This window comes from Mytilus edulis, chromosome 3 (assembly GCF_963676685.1).
Source record: "Mytilus edulis chromosome 3, xbMytEdul2.2, whole genome shotgun sequence".
NCBI lineage: Eukaryota > Metazoa > Mollusca > Bivalvia > Mytilida > Mytilidae > Mytilus > Mytilus edulis.
This window is the reverse complement of record NC_092346.1, coordinates 95,986,905-96,001,244: the sequence shown is the minus strand read 5'-3', so window position 1 is coordinate 96,001,244 and position 14,340 is coordinate 95,986,905. Positions and strand designations below refer to the sequence as shown.

Below are 14,340 nucleotides of genomic sequence, written 5' to 3'. Positions count from 1 at the left end.
CACAGGTTGGAAGGTATTTCGGAAATGGTTTTATACTTATTTAAAAGGGAGGGAATTGAGAAACATTATAAAAAGAATATATACACAAAAGTTGAAAGGTATTTAAAAAAATATACATGTAACAGATAAAACTGTCCTTCATATACCAAGGTAAAGAATTGAGACAGGATATAAACAGATGTTAGAAGGCAATTTAAAAAAAACACATCTTACACTCAAAGCCATTAATTTAGTATTTAATGTGTAAGTCGCTAGATTTTTTAGTTTAAAAAGTGTAGTTGACAAATAGTCATCATTATGTACCCTTTGTAAGCCTCTGGGATTCCTCAACTGTTCTATATAGATGAAGACTACTTCATGAAGTTATGATGTCTTGACTGAGGTTCCAATGGTGGAAATAAATGTATATACCACAGAATTTTGCGGAATACATACCAAAATCTCTATGGTGTCACAATCCAATCTCAAAACTAGACACTCATTTGAAATCTGTATATAGCTCAAAAGCCTGAGTTACATAGTTGAAAATCCTCTCTAAAAATCACAAAAAGGGGTCAAATTTTAATTGATAAAATCTTACCACATCAGTATCATTCTATAATTTCAGCTGCTATGATTCACTGGATCAGACAAATCAAAGAAGTTCTTGCTACCCAAAATGCCTATGAAATTGTGGAGAACACTGGTCCCCTGCACGAGATAGAGTTCTGGAACAGAAGATGTACCAACTTAACTGGTATCAGCAAACAACTGGACAAGTCTGGTGTAAAGAAGGTTACAGAAATTTTAACATTTGCAAAATCATCATACATAGAGCCATTTCTCAAAGTCTCTGAACAGATCAAGGTAAATACAGTCATTTCTCATAGTCTCTAATAAAATCAAGGTAAATACAGTCATTTCTCATAGTCTCTAATAAAATCAAGGTAAATACAGTCATTTCTCATAGTCTCTAATAAAATCAAGGTAAATACAGTCATTTCTCATAGTCTCTAATAAAATCAAGGTGAATACAGTTATTTCTCATAGTCTCTAATAAAATCAAGGTAAATACAGTCATTTCTCATAGTCTAAGCAAATCAAGATAAGTACAGTCATTTCTCATAGTCTCTAAACAAATCAAGATAAATACAGTCATTTCTCATAGTCTCTAAGCAAATCAAGGTAAATACAGTCATTTCTCATAGTCTCTAAGCAAATCAAGGTAAATACAGTCATTTCTCATAGTCTAAGCAAATCAAGATAAGTACAGTCATTTCTCATAGTCTCTAAACAAATCAAGATAAATACAGTCATTTCTCATAGTCTCTAAACAAATCAAGATAAATACAGTCATTTCTCATAGTCTCTAAACAAATCAAGATAAATACAGTCATTTCTCATTGTCTCTAAACAAATTAATAATTGAATTCGTAAGGAAATTTCTTCTGCAGATTGGTTTAATAACCCATTAAAACTTATAACAGAGAATTCAAACTTACAAATAACTATGTGACAAAAGGTGATAGTTTGTTCCTTTCCTACCAGAGTTTCAGCTTGTGATTTTAGAATGAAATTGGTACTGTTCAAAGCTTTAGTGATAGGTATTGTCTTTTTGTACCCTATGATCTCTACAATTTGCCCATTATCTCTTTTACTTGATGTGGAATACATGTAATGACTAATGGACCATGTGTCTTCGTAGCAATTTTTGCCATTGCACTTAGAGATTTTAACATCAGGTGCATATTTAATAAAAAAAAAAAATATACCACATTTTATATGTCATTTAATTTACAAAAACAATTTGAAGAATATTATTTCCATTTCAGGAAGGATCAAAGCAAGCAGAAAGTAATTTGAAGTTTTTAATGATGCTGAAAGATCCATGCTTTGAGTTATCTCAATCCAAACCAGCAGACATTCCGAAGTTATTACCTAAAATACTCAACTATATCAGGATCATATGGGTTAATGCCCCTTACTATACTTCCAGAGAGAGGCTCACATCATTGTTTAAGAAGGTAACATCCCTTAAAGTCATAAAATAAGTATTTATGAAGATTTCTCAATCCAGATTGATTAATAGATTGATTTATGGTTGATTGAAATTGAACAACAAATGTTACATGCACATTCAGGATTAGGTTACATAAATCATGAATTGAAATACAGGTAGTGGACAAAAGGAAGTTCCAGATAAAAAAATGTCCTATCATTTCAAATCAATAATTTTCCAATTTTTTTGTACCTAGGAACTTTATGAGCAATTTGAATAAATTAAATACCATTAGATGTAGAAATGTTTAGAATTTATTTGTTTATTTGGCAATATTATTATTCCGACTCACTTTTGCTTTCTGTCGAGGTGAACGCAAAAAATATATTTCTGGAAAAGTTTGCTATGCATTCTAGACAAAATGAAATTAAAAAAATTTGGCATTTGTATTCAACCAATTAGAAAATGGAAATGATTCTCCAAAATTTTGTTTAGGTCAGTAATGAGATAATTAGCAGATGTAGAGCAGCTCTTAATAAAGACAGGCTATTTGATGGCTACGTACAGTCTGGGTTACTGAGAATCTTGTATTTTACATTTTTTAGGTCAGTAATGAGATAATTAGCAGATGCCGAGCAGCTCTTGATTTAGACCGGCTATTTGATGGCTATGTACAGTCTGGGTTACTGACACTAAAGCAGTGTATTGACAGCTGTGAAGGATGGAAAGATCTTTATGAAAAGGTCAGTGAAAATAGAAAATAAAAAGGTGCATTGAACTATAAAGTACAAATGGACTATCAGCTACTGATGATACTTTTGTATATTCTTGTTTGATGTTTTTATTGATTAGATTTTGTTGGAATCAGTTAAAGGAATCTTTCTTTCAGAGTTATGGACTTTTTTTAGGCAATTTTTCATATACATCTATCAATCACTAGCTTGAGCATACTTGGATCATTTTACTTCAAGCTTTTTAGAAATTTTTGTAAGGGAAGGCTCACTAACTGCCTAAGAAGGGGCCCACTCCAGCCATGCTTCAGTGATTCTTGATTCCCTATATAATCAACCAAATTTTTCCCACAGAATTTAGTTTCCTCTGTTTGTTTATAGGCTGCACATAAAAAACAACACTTTTAAAAATAGGTTGCAAGCATTTTCGTTTCTATAATGTGTGTCAATGTAACCAATTAACTCAAATGTGTCTTGAGAATTTTGTGATTTGCAGAAATTTATATATTACAAATGTTTTTGATACATGTACTTACAAAATTTTCGATCATACAAAGAACAATTATATATATTTTTTTTTTTCAGACCTCCAAAATGCAACACAAGCTTTCTCCTGTACCATGGGTTCTTGACATAAGTAACATTTTTGCTCAGACAGATGCCTTTGTTCAGAGATGTAAAGATTTGACTGAGGTTGGTATTTCATTTTAAAGGCATAATAAAGAATATAATAAATTTAGAAATTATTGCATGTATTTATTTTTCCAATTTTTGGACCATGGACAAAAATGCAAGATTTATTAATTATTGCTTTTTCTGTGAAAAGCTGCATACATATGTATGTATAAGATGTCGAAAAACTGCATACATATATGTATAAGATGTTGAAAGGTGAATTCTTAGTACATGTATTGCCATATTCTTTCAGATGATTTTTGGCATTAATAAAAACTTCAGAATAATTTATAAATTTATAAAATTGAGAATGGAAATGGGGAATGTGACAAAGAGACAACAACCTGACCATAGAGCAGACAACAGCAGAAGGTGTTCAATGCAACGAGAAATTCCCGCACCCGGAGGCGTCCTTCAGCTGGCCCCTAAACAAATATATACTTGTTCAGTGATGATAAACGCCATACTAAACTCCAAATTGTACATAAGAAACTAAAAGTTAAAATAATACAAGACTAACAAAGGCCAGAGGCCATAGTATGTTTACTATGTGTAGCTATTTTAGATTATTTCCAGAAACAAATTCCATATCTTTGGAGACAACAAATGTACGGAAAATCGCAGGATGGAACAATTATTCTGTTTCCTTAAATATGTTGAATTTCATATATATCTCTTTTAAAAATCCTAAAGTAGTTCTAAGATTAAGGTCTGCTCACAGTAAGGCATCAATTATACCATGCTGTATAATATCTACGCTTAATTCTTGACGTTTAGGACATAAAGGCAATTTTCCAAAAAAATATAATAATGTCCTTAAAATTGACTACATTTTTTGTAATTACACTAGTTTGATTGATAACTTAGTAATCAACTTTCAATGAAAGGAGAAGGTGAATAAATGTTAGACCTATAAATAAGAATAAAAAATATGTTTATTTTTGTATTATTAAGTTCTGTTTAGGAAGTTAAACAACTCCATTAGAAAGATGTCTATATCTGTATTGAAATTTGTACAGGTGTGTAATGCCCAGGTCCATTTTGCCAGAATGGAGGATGGTAACAAGAGTGAGATGCCACAGTTTGCTGGACAGAAAGGTCCAGAGGTGGCTAAAGGACTACTTGAAATAGAGAAAACATTCAATAGGATGCTCAGGAACCTTGGACTGGTCAAAAACAAGATATTAGATGTTAAAGTCACTTCATGGCATGATGATTTTAACAGGTTGTTATTAATAAGTTGAAATATTTAACTTTGTAAACTTACATCAATTACAAACAAAATGTTCATCCAAATTTTTTTTAATATCTTTAATATATCTTTTCTATAACGGTTTGTATACAGAATATACTTGAATATTTTACGGTAAATTGTGAAATATCTGCATGTAAACTGGAAATGTCAGTATAAAATGAACAGAAATCATTTTCATGTACTTTAGATTTCGAGACAATATGAAGGATCTAGAGATCATGATGCAGAATATGATGGACTCTGCATTTGAAACTGTGAAGACAGTTGAAGGAGGTGTGGAATTATTGGATATTTTCTGTCATCTGTCACCAAGGGAGGTAAGTAAGGATTTTCTCTGCATTGTGACAAGGGAAGAAGGTGATGAAGAACTTTTACTATTTTTACTGTGACAGTTGAAGTATGGGATATATTTTCCCTCATAATCATTTGTTTTAAAGGGAGGGAAGTTATGACTGACTGTTTGACAGTAGCTCAGGGGTTAACAAATTTAGTTACAGCTAACTAGCCCAGGACTTATTGGCTGCAAGATTTTACTAGCCCTGTTCGAAGAACTGCTAGCCCATCCAAACTAACCTACTCAAGTATGCCTTACAAATCAGATTTTTCTGCATAATACAGGGTGGGTTTCATGTTTTGAAGGGGACATTGAACACTGTATCAACTAGTTCATTTTTATGCAGTGTAGTACTATGGGTCGTTAAATATTTTCTGGCACAGAAAACATGTTCATATTGTGATCAATGCATGATACCGGGCCACCCTGAGTTATTTGTTCTATTTTTAAAACATGTAACTGTTTAACAGGACCTGTACAAACCAGTTCAAATGCTTGGAATCCCGGATGATTGAATCTGATTGGCTAAGATAGAATAGGGATGAAGGGATTTTCCACTATCTATTTTGGAAACGCCAAGAATTTTTTGTTACTACTACTAGTCCGTCGGGCATATTGGTTTACAAGTTTTGATTGCCTGAGGCGTAAATGCTTTAGTATGGGCGTCGGGCTAGTGGATTTTTTAACCCCTGTAGCTATAATTTATACTGTAAATACTTGAATTGTTGTCAAAGAATAAATTGCAAAGTGATGTAAATTTTGACATTTTTTGTATTTCAGGCCATTAAGAGGATGATTGATAAGAAGACCAAGGATGTGTTTATAATGTTTAATGCAGAACTAAATTGTGTCAAGGTGGAACTATCCTCTAAACCAGAACTACAAATGTCTGACCATCCAAAGTATGCTGGACTAGCTCTGTGGGCCAGACATCTCAAGAATAGAATCCAAAGAAACATGAATGTAAGGTTTACAGTCTGTATTGATATGTATAAATGTGATACACGGGTTTTCTTGTTTAACGATTCACATTTAATCATGTCAGTAAAAAGTGAAGTTAGAAATATAGATAAGAGTAGATATTTAGGATTGTTTTTGAATAAGTAGTGAAATTAGCTGCGAAAATACTAAGTTTTTGTTAAAATTGATATATATATATTTATATATAGGTAAAATATGCAAATTTGATTTATAAAGGTATATAATATGCTATTTCAAATTGATTTTTAATGTCAAATATGAGAAAAAGTTAGCTATTGTGATTTTTTTTCACAAAATCACAAAATTAAATATTTTCTTTTCATGTAAGGATTTCAACAAAAATTGAGATACAGACTAGTTATTGATTTTAAAATTTTGATAAATTTTTTGTAGCAAGGATTTCAAGGAAAATACATTTGTTGGTATATTTTTTTTCTATTCCAAAATGACTCCCATTGTCAAAAAACTACTGGTTGTTTACCATTTACAAATTTACAAATATTTTCTTGATTTCATATTTTGATAAAAGAAAATTAGACATAGGTATTCTTTCATCTGCCAACATTTATTGAGGCTAAGTTCATTTTATACATCTTTTATTTATAAACAGTTACTATCAAAGTCCCATTTCCTGCCCTTTACTGGGACTGGAGAAGAGGTTAGAGGTGCCTTTATACAGTTGAATCAGGCTCTAGATGAGTACATGAGGAAAACATTTCATGAATGGACCTTATGTGTTGTTAAAGTAAGTACTTTTGTTTGATTTTTTTTTAAGGTAAGATAAAAATCAGCACAGTAATAAAGTCGTAGAGGACAAAAGTTAAAAATCATATCAGAAAAAAATGTTTATATGATGCTAAGCTGGTTCATGCATGATAAAACATTGTTTATACAGTGAAACCTGTCTAAACCGTCAACACCCACGGGACTTTGCATTTTGTTCGGTTTTCACAGGTGTTCGGATTGAAGAGGTAAATGGAAGTCGACACCAAAATAATTTTGGCATTTACTGACAGGGGATAATCATAATAGGTGACACAACAGACGACAGTTTATTTTTGTGTTGATTTAGATGTAAATGTAAAATATAAGAAGATGACGTTTTGCTACATTTTTGTTTATAAATCAAACGCCAATTCGTCCATCACGCTCGTCGTTATAAGATGTCCGACGTGGAACGATTTTGCTTTTTATAATTATTTTCTCATCCGTTCATTCACTAACCAATTCAGATTAACAGTCACTGTCAAATGACGATTCCGTAGTTGAATCGGGAACGTCATTGTACACACGAGTTCTCGGACTAAACTGGTCACCCGCTGATTGATACTTCGGCACACGATAAGAGTGAAACAACAGCAGGAGTCCAGTTTATTCTTGGACTTTATTGTGCTAAATAGCTAACGGAGGTCTTCGGTAGCATTCAAATCAAATATATAGGGCCTCTAAAGGGAATCCTGATATCGAAATCCATTGACCTTGTTGTGTTGCACGACTTCTTAATCCAGTGAAAGGCTTTAAAACTATTATTTAATTAAACAGTTTAGCTACAAAATGGCAGTTACGATTTTGTGGCCGTAATTATTTGAGTCACATGCAATTAATTAATCTGAGGGAAAGTTCCTTTCTTGTCATTATCGGCGATGGGGGGTACCTGACCAGTTTAAAGTTTCTTTAAAAAAGAAATATCACTTTATACATGGACACAAACATGCTAATTAGTTTGTAATAACAACTCACAAGTTCATTAAACCTCAAATACCCTCGGGGATACTCTGCCATCCTGTGTTTGTTTAATTGAATCATACAAATAATTAATAATATTTTATTGTTTTGATTGGTATTGATCGATTTTGACAGGTAATTTTTAAATATAAATTTACTAACGAGCCTTCAAAAAGAGTTCGGAATTCGGTGTTGACAGGGTTCGGTTTTTTCAGGTTAGATTAACGTTAGTTGATAGGGAAATTTTGTGGGACTTTGAAAATTGTTCGGTTTAAACTGAAATTCGGTTTTATCAGGGTTCGGTTTACCCAGGTTTCACTGTATACTGCTAAGCTGGTAAGTACATAATGAAACATGTTTATTTGCAGCTTAGCTGGTCTATGCATAATCAAACATTGTTTGTTGGCTGCTGATCTGGTTCATGCATAATGAAACCTTTTTTATTGGCTTCTAAGCTGTTTCATGCATAATGAAACATTGTGTATTGGCTGCTGAGCTGGTTCATGCATAATGAAACATTGTTTATTGGCTGCTAAGCTGGTTCATGCATAATGAAACATTGTTTATTTACTGCTGAGCTGGTTCATGCATAATCAAACATTGTTTATTGCCTGCTGAGCTGGTTCATGCATAATGAAACATTATTTGTTGGCTGCTGAGCTGGTTCATGCATAATGAAACCTTGTTTATTTGGCTGCTAAGCTGGTTCATGCATAATGAAACATTGTTTATTGCCTGCTGATCTGGTTCATGCATTATGAAACATTGTTTATTGGCTGCTAAGTTGGTTCATGCATAATTAAATTTTGTTTATTGGCTGCTTAGCCGGTTAGTTCATAATGAAACATTGTTTATTGGCTACTTAGCTGGTTAGTAAATAATGAAACATTGTTTATTGGCTACTTAGCTGGTTAGTAAATAATGAAACATTGTTTATTGGCTGCTAAACTGGTTAGTACATAATAAAACATTGTTCGTATGCTTCTCTGGTTTGTACATATTGAATATTGTTGAAATTCTGTCAAGCTGTTCAGTGCATAATGGAACATTTAGTAGATGCTGCTAAGCTGTCTAGTGTATAAGTAATCGTCTTTTATATGCTGATACATTATGAAACATTGTCTGTATGCTAAGCTGGTTAGTGTATATTGAAACATTTATTATATTGCTTTATATTTGATATTTTCACTTGATAATATGGGTGAAGCTCAAAGTTTTATTTATGGTATATGGTATGGCATCTTATCATCTAGACCAAGTTTATAGCTTTATATATGGTAAGGCCTCTTGTCATCTAGACCTAGTTCAGAGCTTCATATATGATATAATCTGGATCAAGTTTGACACTTTACTTATGGTAATGTCACTTATCATCTTTGGCAAGTTCAAAGCTTTGTATATGGTTAGCCACTCATCAATTAGACCAAATTTACAGATTTATATATGGTTTGCCAACTTATGATTTAGACCAAATTCAGAGCTCTATATATTGTATGGTTTGTGTATTGACATCTAACAGTCTTTGTAATATATATGTATATTAATGAAGAATATAATGTTTTAGGACCCAATGAAGTTACTTGACATTCCCCTGATGTGTAGAAGTACTGAGAGACCTCCAATGTTAGATATCAATTTTGACAAGTAAGTTATTTCATAGGTAAATTTAAGAACCAAAAGACAGTTAAGACACTCAAAAGTTGGATTTCTGTTGTAAGAGAAAGAAGTACCTTATTTTAGATAACACATTTGACAGTAAAGAGATCTTCTAAGGTTGGTTCAATATTGGTACTGGAGGATATTTTGGATACAATTTTGGTGCTCGAGGAAATCTTAATTTAGATGTCACTTAACGATAAGTGACACACAAAGGGTAAATCAGTTGTGACATATAAGAGACAGGCAATGTTTGGATATCACTATTTTAATTGTTCCTTTATTTAAAGTTCATGTTTTTTCTTCACAAAAGGAATCAATTCTATATTGTTTTGTATTTAATTTCAGGAGACTAGAGAAGATTTTCCAGGAGGTACATTATTGGGAAAGATTGAATTTTGATATTCCCCACTATGTACGCATAGCCTACAACAGAAGGGAAGATCTCAGAAATTTAAAAGAGCACGTTCTATTGGTTGTCAGAGATTATAACAGGTATGATAAAGTACAATATTAAAAAGATGTTCTCAGTTGTCAGAGATTATAACAGGTATGCTCCAGATTCAGTATTATGTAATAATTTCAGAGATCACATAATCAAGTTGATATATTTTAATGTTCTACAAGGTCTACAATAATGCCTGAATTGTAACTCACATTTTTCCACATTGTTCAACAATAGTAATAATAAATGCATACACAAATTTCTGAAATTACTGTCATAAAAAATTATTTGATTTTTGTCAAGTTATTTTGAATATTTGTTAAAGGGGCACAAGTTGTCATGTTCACAGATTTGACTCAAATTTTCATATTTGATTTATAACAATGTTAAACATTTATTAAAATTATAACAAGTCTATAATAAACAATTTACAGGGTATGGGCTCCATACTATGTGGCTTCGTTTCATATGTATTTTAGTCTATACACCATCTAAATAACTATCGAGTTGACCTCCAAAGACCTCCAATGGTCATACAATCCATATAAACATAAATAGATATTGCACTCGTATATTAGTATTTTTCTATGTTTGTTTAATTTCACATTAAAGATTCAAAATATGTGTTAATCATTGTTTTACCTGTATAAGAATGATTTTTTGTGTGCATCAAACCAGTCAATCAAATGATTTACCTTTGTTTCACTTTCAATGTTGATATTCTTTTCCTTTAAATAACTGAACACAGACAGTTCATGTGCTATTCTCCTCTAGCTAAGGTTTTAAATTGAAGTTCACATGAATACTGATTCCATGAGGTTGAATTATTCACTTGCAATTGAATAATCATCATCAATGTTTCTTATCTTATTTTGACAAAATTGAACCATTCTGGCTGCCAAAAGCAAATGAATATTTCACTTTCATTAATGATTGAAAAAAAATTTCAAGTTTTTTTCTACATCTCGTAGCTAGTGCCCCTCTAGTATACAGGGAATGATGCTGTTATACAAATTATAATCTCTGTTTCAGGATCATAGCAGCATTGTCATATGAAGAAAGAGCCCTGTTTAGAGAGAGAATAAGATTCCTTGATAAAAAGATTCACCCTGGTTTGTCCAAACTGACATGGGTGTCACATGGTATATCTGAATACTTTGTCACTGATTGTCGGAATAATGCCAGCAAAGTACAAGTTATTGTTGATGATTATAAAGGGGCTAACACAGAGATCGCCGATCAGTGTGTGAAAATCAGTGAACTATTATTGATTAAGATTATTCCTAGGAAAGTTTATGAGAAAATGGATTTTGATTCATATCAAGTAAGTTTTAAACTAAGAATATTTAATATATAACAGTTGCAAAGAGTTTTAATGCCCCCACTATTACCGGAGCTATTGGCTAAAACATCCAAATTCAAGATGACAGCTTCTAGAAATTGATTGAAATTTTGAACAATATGGACAGTATTGTACACTAACATATATATAGCCTATTATCCATTGAAGTAATGAACAAGTTGATTATAATCATCCTTTTTTGGGGGAGAACTACTTTGTCATTATAACACTAAGCTGTTTCTGGCTTAAAAGAAGTTGATTTGGTAGGGTAGTCTAAACATGTTCACTTAGGTTCTTTAATTTCAGATTAAAAGTTGACAAGGTCTTACTTCCTTTAATTTTAAATAATAAAAATAATGAGGTAAGTACCAAAATATTTCATTTTTTTTTTATTTTCTAGTTTTTCTATTTCAGACCAAACATAGAGAGATAGTCACAAAAAGATTGACACAAATACATGAGAATATTGTCAGAACTATGAAGAAAACCCATGAAATATTCAGACTGGATGGCAGTGAGGTATATTGTGACATTACTCTAAACCCTCATAATCAAATCTCACATGTATCTCAATCCTCTAGATCCTCCAAGTCTATTTTCACATATCCCTAGATTGTCATAATCTATTTTTACATATCTATTTCTTCAGAATATATTTTAACATGTCTCTAATTCATAGCAATGATTTAATCAAGGCTGATAGAAATTAAAACTGTTTAGAAAACAACTTTCTATATAGTCTAACAGTCAGTACAAGTTAAATTTGGCTAGTTTATGAAGGAAGTTGTGCAATGCCATGTAGACCTATTACATGGTGGCAAAAGGTTGTAACTCTTACTCAAATTGTGTCAATCAAAACCATTATAAAGGCATGTTCAAAATAATGGAAAAGGAAGGATAAAGATTATTTTGTTTTTATTACATTGGTTGCAATGAATTACATTGATTTCCCAGTTAAATAAAAACCGATAATTTCACATGTGAAATAAACGTGGTTATTTCACTCTCTGACGTCATACAACAATAGGCGTTGTCAAGACGTCGATAACGTCGGATCAAAACAAATTGTCAATGCGTAGGAAAAAGATATAGTTCCTTACATTTTCTACATTAATTTCATGAAAAAAAAGTCATTTGCCAATGTAATAATCGTTTAATCCATGCGTTGTTCGGTCACGCGTTGATTTATTTTTGATATTCAAATACGGCGATTAGTTATACTATAAATGTCAAAAATCATAGGCTAGACAAACACAAAGCAAAATAACAGAACATATTTTGATTTTCTTTTTCTCAAAGCCACAGTTTACATCTCATGGCAAGTTAAAGATGGCCCTATGACCTATGCCCTGAATGACCCCAGATCTTGCTCTGAATAACCTTCTGATGTCATATAACAATTCCTAATTTTGAAGTAAAATTGGTTTTATTAGGATGCATAATTTGGCAACTTGAGTGATTTTAAGTTATGTCATACAAATTTGCATACTAGTTTAAATAAGTGTTTATCCTTTGCATATAATTCTAACCATATGATCTACTTTAGGTGCAGGTACACTGGCATAAATATACAGAGAAAATGGATAAAATGGTGGAGGAAGCTTTCAGACTAAATGTGAAATGGTCTCTACAGGAATTGTCTAAATCCATAAATGGAGATGGCAAAAATCCACCAAATCCTATGTTTAAAGTTAAAGTCTTGCTGAAGGATAAAAAGGTAAATAATAAGAGAGAATATGGGATAACCTTCCCTATCAGAACTAGTGTCAAGTGTCAGTCTTTTTTTACTTTTATAGTCAATCATCTGATTATTTTCTTTGTAAAAATGGATAAGACCAGGAGAAAATCTCTCTCCTTTCTTTTTCTCCCTATATTTGAATGATTTGGAATTGTTTTTACAAATGCATGATGTTTTGGGATTAAACTATATATCTGAAGAAATTGAGATGAGATGAATATTTGTATTAAACATTTTGCTTTTTTATATGCAGATGGTTTAGTTCTGTTTGCTGAATCATTTGAAGCTCTTCTGTCCCAATTTAATACATTTAGTGAATATTGCATACTTTGGAAACTAATAATGGTAAATTCTAGCCAAAAAAAAATGTTAGCCATCCCTATCAGAACTAGGGTAAAGTTACAGTTTATACTGACCATGCTACATTTCAGGTTGAGTTGGAGCCATCCCTATCAGAGCTAGCCTATGCTGTCAGCAGTGAATATGGCTACATTACCAGTGCTTTATCACAGATACAGAGACTACCTAGTCTGTTGACACCAAAAGAAAGTGTTAAAGAGGTCATATTTAGATTATTCATACAATATTTCAGAATTGAATTGAATATCTGAACATCTTATGCTAATCAAGAAAAATACAACTTTTTAAGTATTTGCTAAATATTTTTAATAATTTAAAATACAACAACTGCATAATAAATTACCTTACATTTACACTTCATTATCACTGTTTTGTTTAAAACTGAAGTTAGTTTCTTCTTCAAATTCAAGAATTTATAAGACAGATATTTTTTCAGATTATCAAAATAAAAGGGATTGACTTCATTTTATTTTATTTTATTTTATTTAAAGCTGTTTCCTGGTCAATCTTTTTACAAGAGGGACTAAACAATGTATTAATATGTATTCCAAAAACATTAATGTTCATGATTATGACTGCCTGACTTGGTACAAGTATATTGAACTAGGTTTTATGGTGTGCAATATAATTTGTATGGAATTCTCAAATTACAAGTTGGGTTTGATAACAACGGGAAAGAAGAGCATTATTTTCTATCTTGTAGCCAATCTATGAAATGATAGCGAGAAGTGAAGAGGCCAGGAAGATTCACAGTGTTATAAATACAGGGATGCAGACTAATGCCACTCACATGCTTAACTATATAAAGACCTGGGACAACTATCGTGAGATCTGGGAGATTGATAAAGGAATGTTTATCCAACGCTATCAGAACCTTGGTCCAGTTGTTTCATCTTTTGACTCTGACATTGCCAGGTTAGATACCGTAGTCTGTTTAGCTGTAAATTATGAAGTCTTTGGTTTGTTAGGATGTTATATTGAAAAATCCATATTATATTGCAAATTCAGAAAATATTGCTAGCATTAAATTTATTATTACAATTTTTGTCGAGCATGCAACTTTTTTTGCAGAAAGCTTGACATAGGGATAGTGATCCGGCGGCTGCGGCAGCGATGTTAG

General features: G+C 31.8%; 1 protein-coding gene across 1 annotated transcript in view; it reads left to right on the top strand.

The window, feature by feature from the left end:
- The window catches only part of LOC139517853 (dynein axonemal heavy chain 2-like), a 92,951-nt gene that overhangs the window by 16,475 nt on the left and 62,136 nt on the right, over positions 1-14,340 (top strand). The window contains exons 6-20 of the mRNA XM_071309320.1: positions 608-846; positions 1,812-2,003; positions 2,584-2,721; positions 3,295-3,402; positions 4,404-4,609; positions 4,827-4,956; positions 5,754-5,936; positions 6,565-6,699; positions 9,244-9,323; positions 9,684-9,830; positions 10,813-11,104; positions 11,537-11,641; positions 12,669-12,839; positions 13,292-13,420; positions 13,924-14,135. Of these exons, the coding sequence (XP_071165421.1) occupies positions 608-846; positions 1,812-2,003; positions 2,584-2,721; positions 3,295-3,402; positions 4,404-4,609; positions 4,827-4,956; positions 5,754-5,936; positions 6,565-6,699; positions 9,244-9,323; positions 9,684-9,830; positions 10,813-11,104; positions 11,537-11,641; positions 12,669-12,839; positions 13,292-13,420; positions 13,924-14,135 (2,467 nt within the window). The remainder of the gene's footprint in view (positions 1-607; positions 847-1,811; positions 2,004-2,583; positions 2,722-3,294; positions 3,403-4,403; positions 4,610-4,826; positions 4,957-5,753; positions 5,937-6,564; positions 6,700-9,243; positions 9,324-9,683; positions 9,831-10,812; positions 11,105-11,536; positions 11,642-12,668; positions 12,840-13,291; positions 13,421-13,923; positions 14,136-14,340) is intronic.